Consider the following 19,375-nt stretch of genomic DNA (forward strand, 5'->3'; position numbering starts at 1 on the left):
CTGCCAGGGCCCTTGAGGCCAAGAGGACTTAAAACATTTTAGTTCCAAAGCTTCGGAATCTTAGGCCTGAGGGCCCAGGCTAGCAGGGGAGGGGAGCAAAAGGCGGCCATCAGAGAAGGAGGCAGTCAGGCCGTCTCTGTGACAATACTGCGATAATCCCCTTCAGTGAGGTTCAGCTCATCCCCACTGGCATAGGGACCCAGCCTCAGCTTCCTGCTGCTGACCTCACCCATGAGCTGTCACTCAGCCGTGGGGCAGGGACACCACAGGCCTTATTCCAGCCGTGGCCGTGGTGCCACACTGACCCTGTGTCTCCAACAAGGACAGCCTGTTTGAGGCTTTGTTTCTGCCGGGCAGCCCCACCCCCGCACCCCAGACTGCCTTCTCATTGTTCCCAGGATCCTGCAGAAAATTACTCTCTTGTGTGTTGCGGGTGGGGAGGACAGAAAGGACCAAAGGTAAATCAGCCAAATTGAAAACCCTCTCATCTGGCGCCTCTGGGAGCTTAGTGTGGGCCACTGGGCTCTCCGAGCAGCTTTAGACATCCCGGAAATATGGAGGGAGCAAGGCTTCTGAGTCCCCAAGGCCGGGGTTGAAATCCTGGCCTCACCCTTTACCAAGGGGGTGACCTGGGCCAAGTCACACAGCCCTGCCAGGCCCTGGTGACACCTTTGGTAAAGGAGTAGACAATCCTGCTTCTCCCAGGATTTTATGAGGGTTAAATGAAATCCCCAATGGAAAGCCCTTGGTGTGTGATCCTTGATGAGTTCCCTCCTTCCCACGGACCCTCTGCGCCCCCCCTCCCCCTTCACACTTTAGTAGCCCAGCATTCACTTTTTAAGTCATCATTATTGCGGATTTGAGGGGTTGACTGGTTTGCTCAGGAGAACTCAGAGGAGAGTAAAGCAATTAACCCTCTATACTCGCTTGCTTTTTTCTCGATTCCTTTATTCTACTCGGGATTTAATTTTTTAAATACCTCAGATTTTACAAAGCGCGGCAGTAGAATAAAAAACTGGAGTTTCATACAAACTTATTTATTTGGATTTTTTATATTTCAAATTATTGATACATTCAAAGAGTAATTTTAATCTCGACATCTGAGTGCAAAAGATTAAGCATGGTCCCCAAAACTCTACCTAAGTCCTTGTGATAAAAAGGCAGTATAGACCCACAATGCAGCCTTAAAACAATTAGCAAGTGAAGGAGCACACCGCGATGTTATGAGCATGCTCCAATTTTTTAAAAGTAGATTTAATTGTGATAAAAATACACCTCACTTAAAGCTTGGCATCTGGACCATTTCTGAGTGTGCAGGTCAGTACGTTCACATTGTTGTGCTGCTGTCGCCGCCAGCTGCCATCCAGTTTCTGTTAACAGTCAAGGAAAAGTAAAGGCTAAACAGAAGCTGGATTGGAATCTTCTAAACATTCTTCAAATCGGAGTAAGAATAGGAAAGAATTAGACATTCCGCAAATGGATGGAATGGGCAGAGGTTTGATGGGCGGAGGTCTGACAGCCGGAGCGCCCTCTGCAGGCTTGGTGCGTGGCGCCCCCTGCTGTTTGAAGTGTGTTTGGGCCTTCCTAAGCATGGTGCGGCTTAGGTCAGAAAGGAGCACCGAGTGCTCTGAGGCAGTGTGCCTGTTCGGCAGTTTCATTGAATCTGAATGACAGTCGGGGTGATTTCGCTTTCATATCCTTTAAAAAGAACTGATTTTAAAACGACATCTGGAAATGTTAACTTTTTACCATTGGATGTGCTATAATAGTGGTTTCGCCAACTCCCTTATGAAGCTATTCCATTTAGATGTGTAACCGTGGTTATGATGGTCAACAAGCCACACTGAGGATACTGGGTACTACGAAAACACTGTGTAAAGTGCCCATCCAAGCTCCCTACTTTAACCGGAAACAAAGCTCTGTCTTTCTCAGTAGTAGACGGAGTTTACTCCATCTATTTCAGCCCCATAAAAATTGTACCTGCCTGACCTTACATAAAAAGTCCCCTGCATCTCCTCTCCATATACCATTGTAATAATAGTAAATATTGTAATCCAATGTGCATTCTATATTCTGCGTTATAATATATATTGTTATATATGGTGATAATACTAACGATCCTTCCTCAGAAAGTGCTCCCTCCCTGTGACGTTCTCCCGTGCTGTGCTGCGGTTTTCCTGCCCACCCACCTGGCTTGTTGCCCAGCCCCCCTTCAGAGCATGCTCAGCTCTGCAGGGCAATGCCCCCTTCCTCCGGCCATCAGGACAGGCTCACTCCCTGCCACCCTCTATCATGCTCCTCCCCAGAAAGTGGGCTCATTGGCCTTTTCACACATTATGTAGACTTTAGGGGTTTGCACTCTAGTAAAAGGGCATATTTTTTTCTTCAGAATTGGGACTCCCCTGGTTCCAAGAGTCATCCTAATGGGATGCCGTGTCATCCAGGGGGATGTGGTGACTTTCATGGGCTCGCTGTTAGCCTTAGGAGGACTTAGGGAGTGTCCCCATCCAGTTCAGCTGGCGGTCAGCATGTGAGAGTGAGGAACCATGGAGAGGACAGGCCAGAGGGTCCCCAGAGGGCGGCCAAGCATCCAGCCTGAAGCTAGAGAAACACTCACTCACCTCACATCATTCTCCTCATACCCCACACGGGTCCCTCAGCACATCTTGTTAGCACTAAGTGCAGATACCTCCAATTCCACCATTCCCCACCTCCTGATGATCCCAGGCCATCTCCCTAATGTTACTGTAGCCCCCTGGCAGGACTCTGCTTCTGCCCTGCACCCCCACCCCCATACTCCATCCTCACCCAGCCTGTCAGAATGGCAATCATCACATCACTCCTCCACCTGCCACCTCCCATGGCTCCCGTCTCTCTGGGACCAAAAGCTGGAGTCATAACCATGACCCACAAAACGCTGATGAACTTTCTCACCTCACCCACCCACCTGCCACCTGTGTGCAGCCAGTGCAAGTTGATGCTAAGAATCAAAGGCCAAATGGCATTCCTGGGGAGAACATTAGCCCTCTCTCTCTCTCTCTCTCTCTCCCTCTCTCTCTCTCTCTCTCTGAACTCAAGCAAGGTAGGCGTGTGTGATATCTGACAGTGTCCTGCCTTGTTCGGGCCCCTCCATCCACAGGGAAATCAAATTAGTGTGCCTTCTGTGGAGTGACACCAGGCGCAGTGTCCCAAGATACTGTCTGTAAAACCCAGCTGTCAGCCCCTCCCTCTGAATCAGGACTTCGCTCATCCCTGTCCTAAATACTTATTAAGATGGACAGATACAGGGGCCCCTGTTATTTTTTTTTTTTTAATTTTTCTGGTAAAGAAAAAGGAACACATGCTCTTTGTGGAAAACAGGGGAAAGTTCAAAGAGGAAAATAAAATCAATCCTAATCTCACCACCTACAGACAGCTCACTGGTAGCATTTTACTCCGGTCCCAGGAAACCTTTTACAATAATGAGAGTAAGACCGACTGGTCCCACTCACTGTGCCCCTCGCGGGTAGAAGCATCTGTGCGGGTCACGGGGCCACAGACACACTGGTGGTCTGGTCATCCGAGGGCTAAGGAGCTGGCACCAGAATGTGAATCCATTTACTCACCATCTTGCAGCCCCAAGCCAGGCTGTAACCACCTCTTTGTATGCGGTATTGTTGAGGGTTAACCTCAGGTTTAGGCAGTGGAGACTTAAACCCAATTAAACAGTTGTTGAACTTTTCTTACTAAGTAAAGGCTCCAAATGAAAACGATGCCCGGGGCCAGCAATTTTAATGCATAACAGCTGCATACATTTCACTTCTTCTCACTGCAGGGGACAAGACTCTCTGGCTTGGTACTAATCCTGCTTATTCAGGGTAATGGCCGGAGCTTAGGGAGCTCTGGAACTACGTCAAAACCAGAGCTCTTGGCAATGTTCCCTTGTGGGCTGGAACCCTCTCCGGCTGTGCAGAAATGGCTGCCCCACTGTGGCTGGGTTGCTGGGTGCTCCGAGTTCAAATGCTGATGGAGACAACTGGCTTCTTCAAATCCCACATTCTTGGGAAAGAATCTGAGACTGTCCCAGGGCGGGTCAGAAACAGACTCTGTCGGGGAGGAAGCAGGCCTTGAGGAGGACCCCCCTTCTGTGGGCCTAGTCACGTGGATTCAGACTGTAGCATCTCAGGTGGGGTGGTATATCTGTAAGGGTTGGGACTCCCTTCCTCCTTCATGCACACGATAATCCTACTTGGGGACCTTAATCTGTGGTAAAACTTAGTCATCACTTAGTTCATCGTTATAGGGATTTAGAAATGAAAGGTTAAATGCTGCCTCCAAGGTGGAACAACTCCGTACAGGTAAAGCCTGCTTAACGGGTTGCTTCTAAGGAAGATGCTAAATTACTCATTGATCTGCCCGACCAGACTAGAAATCTGACCACGGCACATACGCTAACCAGAAACTGCCTGGGAAGGCTGTGAATACAAGCGCTGCAGCCCAATGGGGGTTAGTTTCCAAGGAGGCTAATGTAATGGAAGAAAGGAGATGCCAGTGATCGTGAAGGCGGAAGGTGTGTCTGGAATGGACTATACTTCACGAGCGATGACTATATGTTGAAATGCCAATAAATGTTTCAAAGTTCAAAGTAAAAATCTCATGGTCAGTATCTGGTCCTCAGAAAAAGAATCACATAGCCTGTCCAATAAAAGGGTGTTGGGTCATAGGTCTCCTCCTTTCTTCCTTTCTTTCTTCTCCTTCATCACCTTTTTATTTCAGAATTATTTCAGGTTGACAGAGACACTGTGAAAATAGCACACAGTTCCCACACACCCTTCATCCCTCACTTGGCTGTGGTTCCTTTGTCACAGCTAAGGAGCGAACATTGACACGTTACTACGAACTGAACTGCACAGTTGATTCAGGTTTCACTAGCTTTTCCCTCACAGCCCTTGTCATCTTGTCTCCTTAGCCCCCTCTGGTGTGTGAGTTTCTCAGACTTGGCTTGTTTTTGAGGCATTCTCAGTTTTAAGGAATGCCGGTTAGGTTTTGTGTAAATGTGCCTCAACTCGGGTTTGTCTGAGGTTTTTCTCGTGGTTAGAGGGGGTTTTGGATTTGGGGAGGAAGATCACCTGGGTCAAGTGCGAGTCTCCTCACATCTTATCAGGAGCACATGCCATCAACATGACTCATCACTGCTGATGTTGACCTTGACCACCTCCCGAGGTCATGTTTGCCAGGCCTCTCCACTGTAAAGGTACTCTTTCCCCTTTTCCATGCTGAGCTCTCCTTTGAGGGGAGTTGCTATGGTCAGCCCACACTTCTGGATGGGGGGGTATAGGTATGCTTCACCTCCCTGGGAAGGGAGTATCTACATGAATTAGATAAAATTCTGGACCAGAGATCTGACCCTATTTGCTTATTTATATCAATACTAGAGGCCTGGTCCATGGGATTCCTGCACTGGTGGGGGGGCATGGCCTGCGGGGATCAGCACACTGCGGGAGTGCCGCTCAGAGTGGCGCTCCCACTGTGGGAGTACACTGACCACCAGGGGGCAGCTCCTGCGTTGAGCATCTGCCCCCTGGTGGTCAGTGCACATCATAGCTATTGGTTTGACCGGTCGTTCTGGTCATTCCGCCGTTCAGTCGCTGGGCTTTTATATATATAGATTGACTCATGGGTATTTATTGTATACTCTGTATTCAGTACTACAGTATTTATTTTGTTGCCGAATTGTTCCAGCTTTGCCCGTGGGGAACGCTTCCTGCTGGGCTCTTGTGTCCTTTGACATATTATTCCAGGCGGATCTAGAACGAGCCATTTCTCCAGGCAGCCCTGGTTCCTTCTATTGGGAAATAAATAGAAAAACCAAGATCTGGGCACTGAGTGGGTGCTTCTATGTAGCTGGCTGCTTCCTAATGAGACAATATTGACAGCAAGCTCTGCAGCAGAAAAGCCAGCCCTGCAGCTGCTCTAAGGAACAAATCACGTTCATTGTCAGTAGTTTATTGGGTTTGTTTTCCTGGTTTGGAAAAGTCAATGTCGTTAAGCTCTGCAAATATTTGAGGAACACAGCATGTTGTGGTCAACTGAGAGGGCATGTTCTGAGCCAAGCCTCCTCTGGGTGAACTCATTTGAATCACACTTTCCTGAAATATTCTTTGTTAGGTTCACCTCTACAGCTTCCTGTTTTCTGAAACCGACTGGTTACCTTTGGTCTGGTTATTAGCTGGGGCTCCACACGTTCCTTAGGGAATGCTGACCTCCAGAGAGGAACTGCAGCTTTTCACCAGCGCCGGACCTATTGCTATGTTGCAGATACTCCTTTCCGGGCAATGCAAGAATAGTCACGTTTTTAGGAACTTACTGGCAGGCAAAGAGCATTTTCATCTGGAAGCATGGCAAAGGTAAAGGGTCGAATTCAGAGACTTCCAGAAGAAAAAGAAAGGCAGCTTCGATACGTTACCCATGGCATTCCCTCGCTTTCAATAATGTCCTGTGATTGCTCGAGCCCCAGGCTGATGGTATTCAGCTACGTTGTTCTAGAAGGCCCAGCCTAGGCTCTAGGTGGGCGTGGCAGACAGCTCTGAAGAGGCGCCTCAGGAGCACGTGGCCAGATAGGGGCATTCAGGGCACGCTTGGCACAGATAGGTACCAGGCAGAAGAGAGTGGGTCAGTGGTGCCACATTGAATCACACTGTGGCATTTGAGAAATGGAATATCGAAACCACCCTCCTGGGAAGCTCTGTTAGGGATCCACCAAACTTAACATTTTGTTCTCAGGGGCCGTGGCGGTCACCGGCCCAGGTTACTGGGTATTTTTGTAAGTGTCTCAAGTGATGTGGGTGTGCTCACCATGGTCCTGTCTTCCCACTGGGCTCCAAGGTCTTCCAAGGCCGTGAAACGCCTCGGGGTGCCCACCACCCATGCAGAGAACTCAGAGCGGATCACCTGGCTTTGCCACAGGCGCTGGCTGCACCCTCCTCTCTGACATGCGGTGACTCCCTCCCTTCCCCTTGGCCTGTTGTAACCGAAAGGCCATTGTGCAGTGATTTCCCAAAGCCGAGAGATTGCAACAGGGGACATCGTCTCACGTTCAGATCCTCGCTGGGTCCTAAATACACACGGCATTACAGATTGTCCTGGGAGCTCTCATTTTTAGCGGAGTGTGGTCCTTCAGTAAGTGTGGCTTACTCTTCCTGGGTCCTGAGGCACAAATCAAGTCCGGATATTTCCCACTGCCCTGCTCAGTGTCATTTTGAAGTTGCGACACTAAATTGTCACCATACCTGAGCTGTAGGCGTGAGCGATACCGCACTGTTTCAGGCTGGCGGCTTTGCCATGGGAAAAACGATGACAAGGCCACTTGCCCGGGGCACGCGGTGATAAAGCCTCTGAGCTCCGAGTTGCGACATCTGAGGAAGTATTTTTTCCTTCATGTCAGAGATGGGCTGTAAGTACAGGCAGCAGACATAGGGTTAAATGATGATGCATCTGTCATTTTGGAAAACCCCGAGGGTATTCTTCCCAGATGCTGAAAAAGATATGGCAGAATTAAAGCTCCGTTGACTGTGAAACATATTCTAGATCCTCCCCAGTACTTTTTTAAAAATATTTCAACATGACACAGTAAACAGGATTAGCCTAATTCCGGGAAACCTAATTGACCCAAGGCCTAAAGGGTGTTACAGTCTAAAATGTCAGTGTTCTGTTTTCACACGACTGTCATTCATTTTATAACGCATTCACTTTAATTTTAGAGAAGAATTGCTCACTTGCACCTTCAGGAAGGGAGAGAATTATTTGGGACATTGATGGCGAACCTATGACACGCGTGTCAGCACTGACACGCGTAGCCATTTCTGATGACACGCGGCCGCTGAGGCGGTCGCATGCCGAGGATGAAACATTTGCTGCTCCTGAGGATGAAACATTTGCAAAATAATGTTTTTTCCTCAAAGTGACACACTACCTGAGTTATGCTCAGTTTTTTGGTGAAGTTTGACACACCAAGCTCAAAAGGCTGCCCATCACTGATTTGGGAACTGGTGGGATTTTCACTCCACTTTGCCCCCGTGCATTTCAGTTCCCACTTTCTCAAAGGGGTTCAGTATCCAGAGTTCCCCATCTCATGGCTGTGGTCTCTCATTCTCTGAACTAGACCTTGCAGGCTTCCGGGCCTGTGGTTAATCTCAGCATTGCTGTTTCCGTCTCCATTGGCTGTGCTGATTCAGGGGTGCTGCATGCACCCAGATGCTTCCAGAGCACTTTTTATTGTTGGGTGAAAGCTGTAAAAATTGTGTTAACAGACATGTTCCCCCTGAACGAACTGAGCTGGTTAGCAGTCCAGCTAAGCCTTCCATGGGAGCCCACTGGCCCCGCTCACCAGCCCGCTTACCCACTCAGCGCGTCCACATCTGCCCGCTGCCCGGGCCCCTGTGGGGCAGATGTGGCAGGTGGGCGGGGGCCTGTGCCAGCCGTGAGAACAGAGCAGGGTGATGGCGGCCTGAGGACCGGTATACCAGCCTCCTGCTTGGGCAGGTCACCCTCTCTCTGAGCTCCTCGGGACATTAGAATGCCTGGCTTTCTCATTCCACTCGTTGATGCCTTTTCCTCACAACCTGGCTGACTCCTCTCCCCCCTCGTCCCCCCAGCTCTGCTTTGTGATGTTCTGGACCCCCAACGTGTCCGAGAAGATTCTGATAGACATCATCGGCGTGGACTTCGCCTTCGCAGAGCTCTGCGTCATTCCTTTGCGGATCTTCTCCTTCTTCCCCGTCCCAGGTAAAGCAAAACCGAACGAAAGGCAAGTTCCTCCTCACCCCGCTGCCTGGCTCAGTGTTCTTTCTTTGCAAGTGTTTGCAATCGTGTCCCAAACAAAACCGTAAATCTTCACAGTGGCCTGGAAAGATGCGGAGACATGGCCCAGTAGGATGAAAGTTCACGACACAATGCCTGCAGAAATAATCAGTTTCTTAAAGGAGAGCGGTTGCAAACACGGGAAAAAGAAAGCTGACCCCCAGGGACAGCGTGAGGAGTTTGGGGGCAAAGAACTACCAAGCACCCTGATCGTGGTGGGGACACGAGTCTAGGCCTGTGTCAAAACCCTTAGAGCTGTATATTCAGAAGTCAAATTGTAGGTATGTTAATTTCAGGAGTAAAATGGGGTGAGGGGAGTAGCCTGTAAAACCTGGATCCGTACAGAGAAAGAGAGGGGCTGCTGGAGACAAGAACCTAGGGGCAGAGTTGAGGCCAGAGGGCGTGTGGCCAGAGAGGAGAAGCCCCAGCCAAAGTCGAAGCCAGTTTGAAAATTGGCAAACGGGAAGAGTAGTGTGAGGTGTGCCATAAAGAAGGAGGTGGCGCTTTATGAAATGAGAAAAGCAGGCTGCAGAACGGTTGCTTAGTATGCTACCATGTCTGCAGCACATGTACCACCCATTATGTATGCCTGTGTATGCCATGTTCGGGGTACGTGCTTGCCTGTCTACATACCATTTCTGGAAGTAACTCACCAAAGGGCTAACAGTGCTTGCCTTTGGGAAGCAGGACCAGGGCCCCCGGGAGCCAAGCTGGAGGAAGACCTTGGTGCCACATTCCCTGTTAAACTCTGCACCAAGTGCATGTTGTTTCCTGTTAAAAATTTTCTTGCCCAAAAATTCCACCCCAGCCAGTGAGCTGAGGAGCCAAAATCTACAGAGCGCCACAGTGAGGTTAAGAAACGGGCCATGGAGCTCGGCCAGCCCTCTGCGCCCGCCAGCCCCTGTTGTCCCCTGAGTCACACAAGCTGCCCTGCTCTTAGGGGCCAAGCACTCCTGGAGGCTGGGTCCCTTGGGTGTCGCCTTCTCAGCTGTGGCAGACATGGAGGGATGGAGGAGCAGGGGTGCAGGGGAGGCAGGACCCTGGGGAGCCAAGCTCTGGAAGGTGACGCCACCTAGAGGCGCTGCCCTCACAGTGTTGCCTGGAGGAGGGGCTGGAGGTCCGGGAGACCCCGCTTCATCTCCCCTGGAGACTGCCTCACCTGTCATCCTAAGGGCTTCCAGACGGGTCCAGCTTCCACCTGTGTGTGCAACCTGCGGGGTGTAGGCCAACCAGATTAGCGTTCTACCTGTGCGCCCTCGCCTTTGCCCTTGCCCAAACCCAGGTGTGTGTCTGAGCCTCTTAAATACAGCCCTCCACCCTGGGCCGGCAGGGCACACGGTTAGAGCAGGAGGACAGCAGGTCTTCCTCCCCATGGGCTTCCTCCCTGGACACGGGTTTCACCCCAGGTGGGCGCTCCTTCAACGCCCTCCAGTTTGAGGTCATGCATCCGGGGCACTTCTTGTTGATCACTGTTTTCCTCCAAAACCAAAATCAGTCAGCAGTTCACACCTGTTGCTGGAGCCCTCCATGGCGCCCAGGCTGGATGCCTGCCCTCCTGCAGTTCCCGTCTGGATGGGGAGACGGGGCGAGGTGTCTGTGACACATCCACCTGTCGGAACGACAGGGAACTGCCAGGGGCAGGAGGAGGGAGGTGACTGAGGTTTGTGGGGACGGCTGAGGACATCAGGGACGCGGACAGAGCAGCCCCTTTCCTCCCCGACACCTTGTCTCTAGGCTTTTGGTCCAGGTTTGCTCCTCACTCAATCAGGTTTGATCACGGGCAGCCGTCTCTTCTCCCTGAGTTTTCTCTTCTGGAGAGGAAGGGTTCGAGCTTGAGGCTGGGGGCGGGAGGGGGCTGGGGTGGCAGGAGTGGACAGGACTGTCCCAGGGGCAGTCACTGTGGAGGAGGGAGCTGCCTGCAGCCACTCGCTGTCTGGACGCTAAGGGCTGTGATGGGGCAGGAGCCGAGGTAGGGACGGGCTTCCCGGGCCCTGACGCAGGGACCAGGAACCTGGCAGGAGGACGGGGTGACGCCCGGGGCAGCAGCAGCAGGGCCTGGGTCCCAGCCAGCGCCCCAGGGACCCCGGTGTGCTGCCCAGGGGCTAGAAACTACAGGCTGCAGGACCCGGGGAAGAGGTCGATGCTGACGAGCCCTTTGCTCTCCCCTCAGTCACTGTGCGGGCTCATCTCACCGGGTGGCTGATGACCCTGAAGAAGACCTTTGTCCTGGCCCCCAGCTCCGTGCTGCGCATCATCGTCCTCATCACCAGCCTGGTGGTCCTGCCCTACCTGGGGTGAGTCGTCGGGGGCGTGGGGCTGTGGGTCCTTCTGCCACTTAAGTTCTGTTCAGATGGTTGCATTTGCTTTTTTCGTGTGAAATCCCCACACGCATCTAGAAGTAGAAATGCAAAGTTGCGTCCTATTCTCTGCCTGCGAACCAGATGGGAGGCTGTCGAGATCCATTCTAGAAAAGTCCTTTCAGGGTCAGGCCCCTACACACTATTCACTGAGCTCTCACCACGACTCCCACTCTCCCACGGAAGGGGCATTACTTGGTCCTTCCAACTTGGAAACCCGCACTGTGCAGAGAGGAGGGGTGGGAGGTGCTGCCGGCTCGCGAGGGATGTGGCCCGGCCGCCAGAGGTGCTGAGCTGAGGCCCCGAGGGGGGCAGGGGAGGCCGCTCTGCCCGGAGGTCCAGGTCCCCGCCCCATGCAGGTGCTCCGTGTATTAGGTGCAGACTCTGAATGCGATTGTCTGGTGCCTCTTGTCTACACCTTTCCTGGGTGTCGGCTGGATTCTGACACTGTGTGCGCCTCCGCACGGATTTAACAAACTAACGGCCTTTGCTTTCTCATCCCCAGGGTCCACGGAGCCACCCTGGGCGTGGGCTCCCTCCTCGCGGGGTTTGTGGGAGAATCCACCATGGTCGCCATAGCCGCATGCTACGTCTATCGGAAACAGGTGAGACGTGGGGACAGACCCGCCTGCATGGCTGGGAAGCCTCCTTCCAGGTGGAGGAAGACTCGAGTGGCTCCCGTGGGCCCACAGTGGGAGGCCTCCCGTCCTGCAGCTGGGCCCGCACTGCAGGGCCAAGGCCTCAGGGCAGCCACCTGGAGTTAGGACAGCCCGGCCCAGGGTGGGAGAGAATGACAGCAAGCCTGGGGCTGGCCCGGGGGGAGGAATGCTCCAACAGCAGCAGGTCGCATGCTCATCCCAAGGACAAAGCGTCTGTAGGGCCCTGAGCAGGAGGGTGGGGAGAGCGCAGGCCCTGCTGGGAAGTGGGGGGCAGCAGTGGCGTCCCCGGGTAGAGGCAGGTTGCCATCAGCTGACGGTGCGTTCAGAGGGCCCTGGGGAGAGTCGTTGGGACAGGGTCGCCCAGAGTGCCTGGCACAGTGCCGGCGTCCGAGTACCCAAACCGAGAGGCACACGCTGGACTAAGGTGCAGCCTCGGGGAGGTCACCCCAACCATCCTCGAGACCCAAGTCTGAGACCCTGGGGGCCTCCCCCTGCTCTTGGCCCTGCTGTGATGTGTCCCTGCCACAGCCCACGCTTACGTGTCTTCCTTGGTCTAGAAAAAGAAGATGGAGAACGAGTCAGCCGTGGAGGGGGAGGACTCGGCCATGACGGACATCCCTGCCGCCGAGGAGAGCACGGACATCGTGGAAATGAAAGAGGAGAACGAATAAGGCGCGGGACGCACGGGCGCTGGGGGACCGTGGAGGTGACACCCCAGCACCATCTCCTCTCCTGTCGAGTTTTGGTTTTGGCTTTGGTAACGAAAGAGGCCTTGGTTGAAAGGTTTCGTGTAAACTCCGGCATACTGGGTATGCTCCCTCGCAGCGGGACCTCGGGAAGGGTCTCTGCTGATGCTTTGTAAAAACCCACCACACAGTTGACTTCATGCCCCGCTTCATGAAAACCCGAAAGACATAGCTGCCTCGTAGTCCACGCTGTCTCCCCTCCCTCAGACGATGTCCACTTGGAACCAAAGGACTGCGGCTCTGCCCTCCCTCGCCCGCGGCCACCACCGCCCAGCAGGCCACGCACGGCACCTGTCCCTCTGCATCTCTCTGAAGAATCCACAGGTTACAGCTCGGCTTTCCCTGGCTTCCCAGCAGCACGGCTGTGCAGAGAGAGGTAACCCCGGTGCCCGGCCCCCATGGAGTCATCGCCTGTGCAGAGGGCCAGCCTGCGCGGGCCGTTCCCACGGAAAAGGGGATGCGTGAGTGCGCTGGGCAGCTGGATGGAGAGGGAAGTGTGAGATGCCACAGGGACAGCCCGCTGACAGCACCGACCACTCGCACCTCACCTGGCCTCCTGCTAGACCTGGGTGAGCTCTCACACCACGCCCCGCCGCCCGCCGTGTACATACCTGAGCTAACTTTGACCTTGTCACCAAAGCGCATCTCCGAATTTCAGCATCCTTCCGCATGGCTTCCCCCGAAGGCTTGTTTTCCACTCACCTTTCCTGAAGGTGGCGCTAGAGCAAGGGAATTGGAGCATTCTAACTCTACCTTTTAGTTTTTACAGTGAACTGCAGCTTTAAGTCATAATCTAGCCTTCTCCTGCCAGGTTGTCGTATCGTAACTTTTGAAGTAGATGTCTTACCTGGCCCGGCCGTTCTTAGTCATAACCATGCGGTACAGGTAATTCCTCGTGTACGCCCCTCTCACGCCACAAGATAAAGCAAGACATTTTATAAAAACAACTTCAAAGTCACTATGTGATACTCCCTGAGATGATACATTTGAAATCCATTTAGTGCAGTATATTTTTCTAAGTTTTGGAAAGCGGGTTTTTTCTTTAAAAAAAAAAAAATATGGACACAGTTCAGTAAATTCTTGATTTCGTCAAAATTCCTAGACTGAAAGAACCTAGACACAAAACTATTTTAAAGATATAAATATATACTGTATATGTTATGTAATTTATTTTAGGCTATAATACATTTCCTATTTTCGCATTTTCAATAAAATGTCTCTAATACAATATGGCAATTGCTTGTGTGTCCACATATCTGCCAGTTGAAACGTATTGTATCGATGAACCATTGTCTCTTATTTGTAGCGGTTTTACAAAGCCTGTCATTTGTACCTAAATATAAGGACCTGTAAATGACAAGAGAACTATTTTTGACCCTGGGTAACGGGTATCAATGGGTTAGCCAATGGTGTAGACACTGGTGGGGGGCGGGGGGGGGCGGGAATAGATGCTGGAAAGGGAAAAAGGACGAAAGGAAAAGGCCAGGCGCTTGTACTCATTGTATTCAGTGCTGTGTGATCCTATTGTCCCCCTAGAAAAAGGGATGTAAGGGCATAAAGTCAGGCGTGCGCATCACGGGCTGCATTCACGTTCTGGACACCCAGAGACCTCAGGGATGCCGCCGCCAGGACCAGCCCGCGGGTGCTCCGCCGGAGGTCTGGGTGCTGAAAACCGGGATGCGCAGCTTTGGGGAGCTTTCAGAGGCAGATCTGAGACGATGGGGGAAATCTAATTGTACCGGCTTTTTTTAAAGTACGTGACTAGAAAATGAAGCAGCAATGTTCCTTTAACCCCGGTGATATTTCATGCTGTGGGGTTAGAGCTTAAAAATGGAAAAAGCGGGGGGGAAGGGGAGGGAGGAAAAAATTGAAAAAGCGAATTCTTTCCCTCTAAATCGGGGAACCATCAGCTAGAGACGCCATTAGGCAACAAGGACATGTTGTGAGGACTTCCAAGCCCCCTCAGTGAAAGGTTCACAGGCTAGGGTGTTTGGGTAGAATTTTGGAGAACCCAGGAAGCAACCCCCAGACCAGACCACGGCGACTGCCCCTGGGACAGTCCTGTCCACTCCTGCCACCCCAGCCCCACTGCCCCAGCCTCAGGCTCGGACCCTCCCTCTAGAAGAGAAAACTCACGGCCTCACAGACGGTTCCTTCACCTGGGCTGCGAGCATCCTGACGAGCACGCACCTTAGCTTCCCAAGCAAAGCCCATAGCTGGCAGGGTCTGCGTCTCTTCTGAGAGCCACGGCGGGAAAGGCAGCCAAACCAGGGAAGTGGGGGCACTTCTTCTGCCCACTTTTCAGAGTAAGGAGGGGCACTCTTTTGACTTTGCTGATCCAAGAAACATCCCCCCAACACAGGTTTTTGTGTTTGTTTAAAATATTTTATTGATTTATTTTTCTTTTGAGAGAGAGAGGAAAGGGAGAGGGAGAGAAAGAAACATCGATGTGAGAGCGGAACATCGAGTGGCTGCCTCCTGAATGCCCACCCTCTGCCAGAGATTGAGCCCGAAACCCAGGCCTGTGTCCCGACCAGAAATGGAACCAGCAACCTTTTGGTACATGGGACAATGCCCAACCCACTCAGCCACACCGGCCAGGACAACACAGGTTTTTTGTTTGTTTTTTTATTGCACATTGCTCAGCTGATAGATTTAGGGATGCCATGAGGGTCTCGGGTCAAGGACCATGAGGAGACCCGGTGTGACGTTCTCCGTGCGGAGTGACTGCTTGTAGACAAAGAGAACCTAAAACTACAGAGGCTTCAAGGCCTTTTTAATTTAAATGCTGACAGGTGAGTTCCGGCAGCTCAGCGCCGCGTTTCTGGAGGAGGGTTTTCTCTGCACAAGCCCAGGTCAGAGCATCTCCTCCGTGGCCTCCCTGCTCTTCTGAGGGGCTGTGTGCACTCTGCCCCCAATAGCGGGACCTCGGTGGCCCTGGGCATCAGTGAGACACCCAGGAACTGAGCAGGAAGAGCCAGGCAAGGCTTGCTCCAGGAAGGTCTCAACAGGATGGGCCCGCCGGCCACGTGGCTCAGGGCGTGTTGAGAGGTTTGAACGTTGGCAGGAACCTCTCACCTGTTTGGGGTTCTGTAATTTGGGCACAGAAAGCCGCTGGTTTACATCATTGGGTGAAAGTCAGGTGCACCCCCCTCGCCGCCTGCTTTGGGCTTACCTTGTGCCGAAGATCCTCCCTTCCTCGCCCCCCACCCACCCCGTTTTGTGTTGTTTTAGCGTCAGCAGGTGATTTGACTTTGAGACTTTTAGCGTTGGGTTAGGCCCGTGGTCCGCAAACGCAGCTCGCGAGCCACATGCGGCTCTTTGGCCCCTTGAGTGTGGCTCTTCCACAAAATACCACGTGCGGGCACGCACGTAGAGTGCGATTGAAACTTCGTGGCCCATGCACAGAAGTCAGTTTTCAGCCTGGGCGAGTCTATTTTGAAGAAGTGGTTCTAACGCCGAGCCACACTCAAGGGGCCAAAGAGCCGCATGTGGCTCGCGAGCCGCGGTTTGCCGACCACGGGGTTCGGCACTATTGGAGGGGCCAAGCACAGTTTGGCTAATGCAGACGCACCTTTCCACTCCGAGTCTCCCAATAGAGTCATGGGCGGGGCGGGGCGGGGCGGGGCGGGGCCGGAGGCCACGAGGAGGGAGGCGGGTCTCCGTGGGGTGGTCTGGCCCCCACGGTGCTCCCCAGCCGGGCCGGCTCTGTGCGCCTCACAAGCAGCCCTTTCCGGGTCTCTCGGGGTGGGGCGAGTCATTCCATCCCCAATATCAGAGCAGTTATTGAGTGAGATCTTAGCGTAAGAAGCGAAAAGATTCAGCGGCTCCCTCCCCTCCTAACCAGGCGTCGTTTGGGGGGTCTCATCTCATGGGTAAGTGGATTTTTTTTTTTTACTTTTTACTTCAAGCTGAAGTGGGAGACTAAGAACCTGTGTTGCAAAATAGAAAGTATTTATACTGTAGTAATTAAAGGACATGACCTTGAGAAATACTTTCTTGTGTTTGAGAAGACGAATCTGGTGACTCTGTGAGCAGACCAGGGCCCAGGGCAGCCTGTGCCCCCGCGGGCCGGCGTCCGGCCTCTCCCTTTGCAGGTCACTGGCCTCGAACTTAAGATGAAGTCTCCAAAGTGATGCACGTGTTTTGGGGAGAGGGGGTACCCAAAGTTGCGATGGGCAGGGCTTTCCCAGACATGGCGATTTGTAAGTGTGGAGGCAGCTGCTTTGCACGTGCAGCCGATTCCCCGAAACCAGCCGCCCTGCCTGCCTCCGGCAGACGGCCACGCTCACACACACAGCTCTTCCATCAAAAAGCATGTTTCTGAGCAACGTGTTTGGCAAACATGCGAGATGCCCTCCGTGTGGGCGTCTCTGTTTCTGTCACTTGCGGCAGCCAAACACCACGTGACTCATCAGCTGACCTAACCACACGTGAAACAGGAGGTAGAGAAAATCTGAGGCCACAGGCGCCAAAGCCCGGCTGCCCGGCCTGGCGCAGGTGGTGCGTCCGAAATGAAACACGTGCATGTTCTAAAGGAGAGAGATTGTGTTATGGGATCAAAATAACCCACTTCGGAGTCGGAAAAACGTGACCGGCCAGTCTCAAAGGGAAAATGAAGGAGGGCTGGTGAGATCTTGTTTGAAGTTTACTTCAGTGGCCTCTCCAGAGGGGAGGGTGGAACTATTAGCCGTTGCCGCCTCTGCTCAGAACAGCAGCAAAGGTAGGCCTCCTAAGTTTGTTTTTCTTTAATTACCGTCGCCAAGTCCAGGTGGTTCCAAAAGAATGTTTTTCTCGGCTTCGTTTGTGATCAGCCAGGGTCTCTAACAGACTGCTTACGAAACACACAGTGGTAAGACAGCGGCCAGCCCCCGCATAGATGCAGAAGGTTCTCACAGGGCACCTCTTGTTAAGTTAGGCAACTCAAAGTGTACTTTGCTATAAGAACTTGACGTTGTCTTCTATGGTCCGTGTAAAACAAAAGCACACAAGAGCTAGGAGCCCTTTCTCTCTCCAGAAGTATACGTGGTCTCAGGTTAAAGAAGGGGGAGGTCGCCATAACTGGTTTAGCTCAGTGGATAGAGCGTCAGCCTGAGGACTCAAGGGTCCCAGGTTCGATTCCGGTCAAGGGCATGTACCTTGGTTGCAGGCCAAGTAGAGGGTGTGCAGGAGGCAGCTGATTGATGTTTCTCTCTCATCGATGTTTCTAACTCTCTCTCCCTCTCCCTTCCTCTCTGTAAAAAAAAAAATCAATAAAATATTTTTTTTAAAAAAAGAAGGGGGAGGTGGAGGCAGACCAGCCATGTGTACCGTTGCCTGTCCGGTCTGGTGGAAATTCCGTGGCCTGTGGAAATTGGTCATCACTCTAAGATTTAGCAGATGTCCTCCAACTATGAACCCAGGACAGGAAATGGTGTCTTTGGAGTTGGGGAACATTACAGCCAGCTGGCCTCTGGTTCCCTGAAGCATGGGGCTGTGAACATGGGGGACCCACAATTTCGGTCTAACAAAGGAGTATAGGGTACACATATCCATGCCAATCACTCAACGCCCGAAGGGTGGACCAGTCACCCCAAAGCAGCCCCTTCCATGGGGTGCTACGTCCACAAGGTTTGTGGGGCAGATACGCAGCCCCTTGGGTCTCTGACATATTTGGCTTGCTTAGCGATGTATTGAGAGGGCAAAGGTCAAAAGCTGGCATGACCAGGGAGCTGGTGTAGAGCTCAGAAATCTTGACAGAGCCACCCAGGAGTCTGTTCAAGCCCACACCCGTTCATCTAAGGGGAGCTTCCGTGCTGGGCCGTGGGTTCGTAGCATGACAGTCCACATCACTCACACCTCTCCGGCCTCAGCTTGGTCACCTGTCCAATGAGAGGCCTGGGCCATTCCTGCTCAGGCTCCTTCTGGACCAACATTCTATGTATGATCTAGGATTTAGAACACGGCATGGGACCCTGCCATGGAAAAATAAAATTACCTCATTCTTCATTTCAGATCAGATCATCAGCAGTGATCCAGGTTTTTTTGAAAAATAAAATTAAGTCTAGTGGGAGTCATCCCACGTGGGCTTGGTGGTCAATTCACAGGCTTTTCAGTTTCACAGCAAAACTGTGGATTTAATTTAAACTGTTGAAACCAATTACGTTAAAATAGTTGTGCAGCCTTTGATTAAAATTGACTGCAGAGGTCAATAGAAAATATACGTTGCATTTAAACAAGTGCTGTATATATACTTAACAGATGTAAGTTTTTGCATTGTTAAGAGAATTTCTACCTGCTTTGCTTTTTAAAAATTATTTGGGGGATTTGTGCTCATATACTGTCAAGTAGCTTTCATATTCTAATTTTAGTGTAAGTAAAGTTTCAACAGTTGGCATACAATTGCGATTGCTTTTAGCTTCTTGATTTTCTTATTCTAACCATGAGTCTGTTTACACACCCCAAATTACATGGCAGCTGACTGCAATTTCCTTTTTTTGTCAAACGTACTGGAGATATTAAAATTTCGCCCTTTGCCTCGGTAGCTAAAACCTCTAACCACTGGGATAGTTCTCTAAATGCCTTAGTATTTAAATATGACCTATTTCTTCAAGCTCTACTTTGTATTAAAATAAATTTGTACTTCCCATAACTACAGTAATACTGAAAGTACTTCTCTGAAGCCCAACTTCTCTTCCCTTCTAAAAAGGGGTGCCAGACTTGGAGGGGTGCTAGGAAAGCCAGAGGAATAGAACCCTGGAATCCCCTCCTGCCCACATCTAAGAGAGACAGTCCT

General features: G+C 51.9%; 1 protein-coding gene across 1 annotated transcript in view; it reads left to right on the forward strand.

Annotated features, from left to right (window-relative positions):
* Positions 1–13,830, forward strand: part of ANKH (ANKH inorganic pyrophosphate transport regulator) — a 119,834-nt gene extending 106,004 nt beyond the window's left edge. Inside the window, exons 9-12 of the mRNA XM_054715262.1 lie at positions 8,634–8,763; positions 11,009–11,132; positions 11,701–11,800; positions 12,412–13,830. Of these exons, the coding sequence (XP_054571237.1) occupies positions 8,634–8,763; positions 11,009–11,132; positions 11,701–11,800; positions 12,412–12,525 (468 nt within the window). The 3' untranslated portion in view covers positions 12,526–13,830. The remainder of the gene's footprint in view (positions 1–8,633; positions 8,764–11,008; positions 11,133–11,700; positions 11,801–12,411) is intronic.
* The last annotated feature ends 5,545 nt before the right edge of the window (positions 13,831–19,375 follow it).

Source organism: Eptesicus fuscus, chromosome 4, assembly GCF_027574615.1.
Source record: "Eptesicus fuscus isolate TK198812 chromosome 4, DD_ASM_mEF_20220401, whole genome shotgun sequence".
Lineage (NCBI taxonomy): Eukaryota > Metazoa > Chordata > Mammalia > Chiroptera > Vespertilionidae > Eptesicus > Eptesicus fuscus.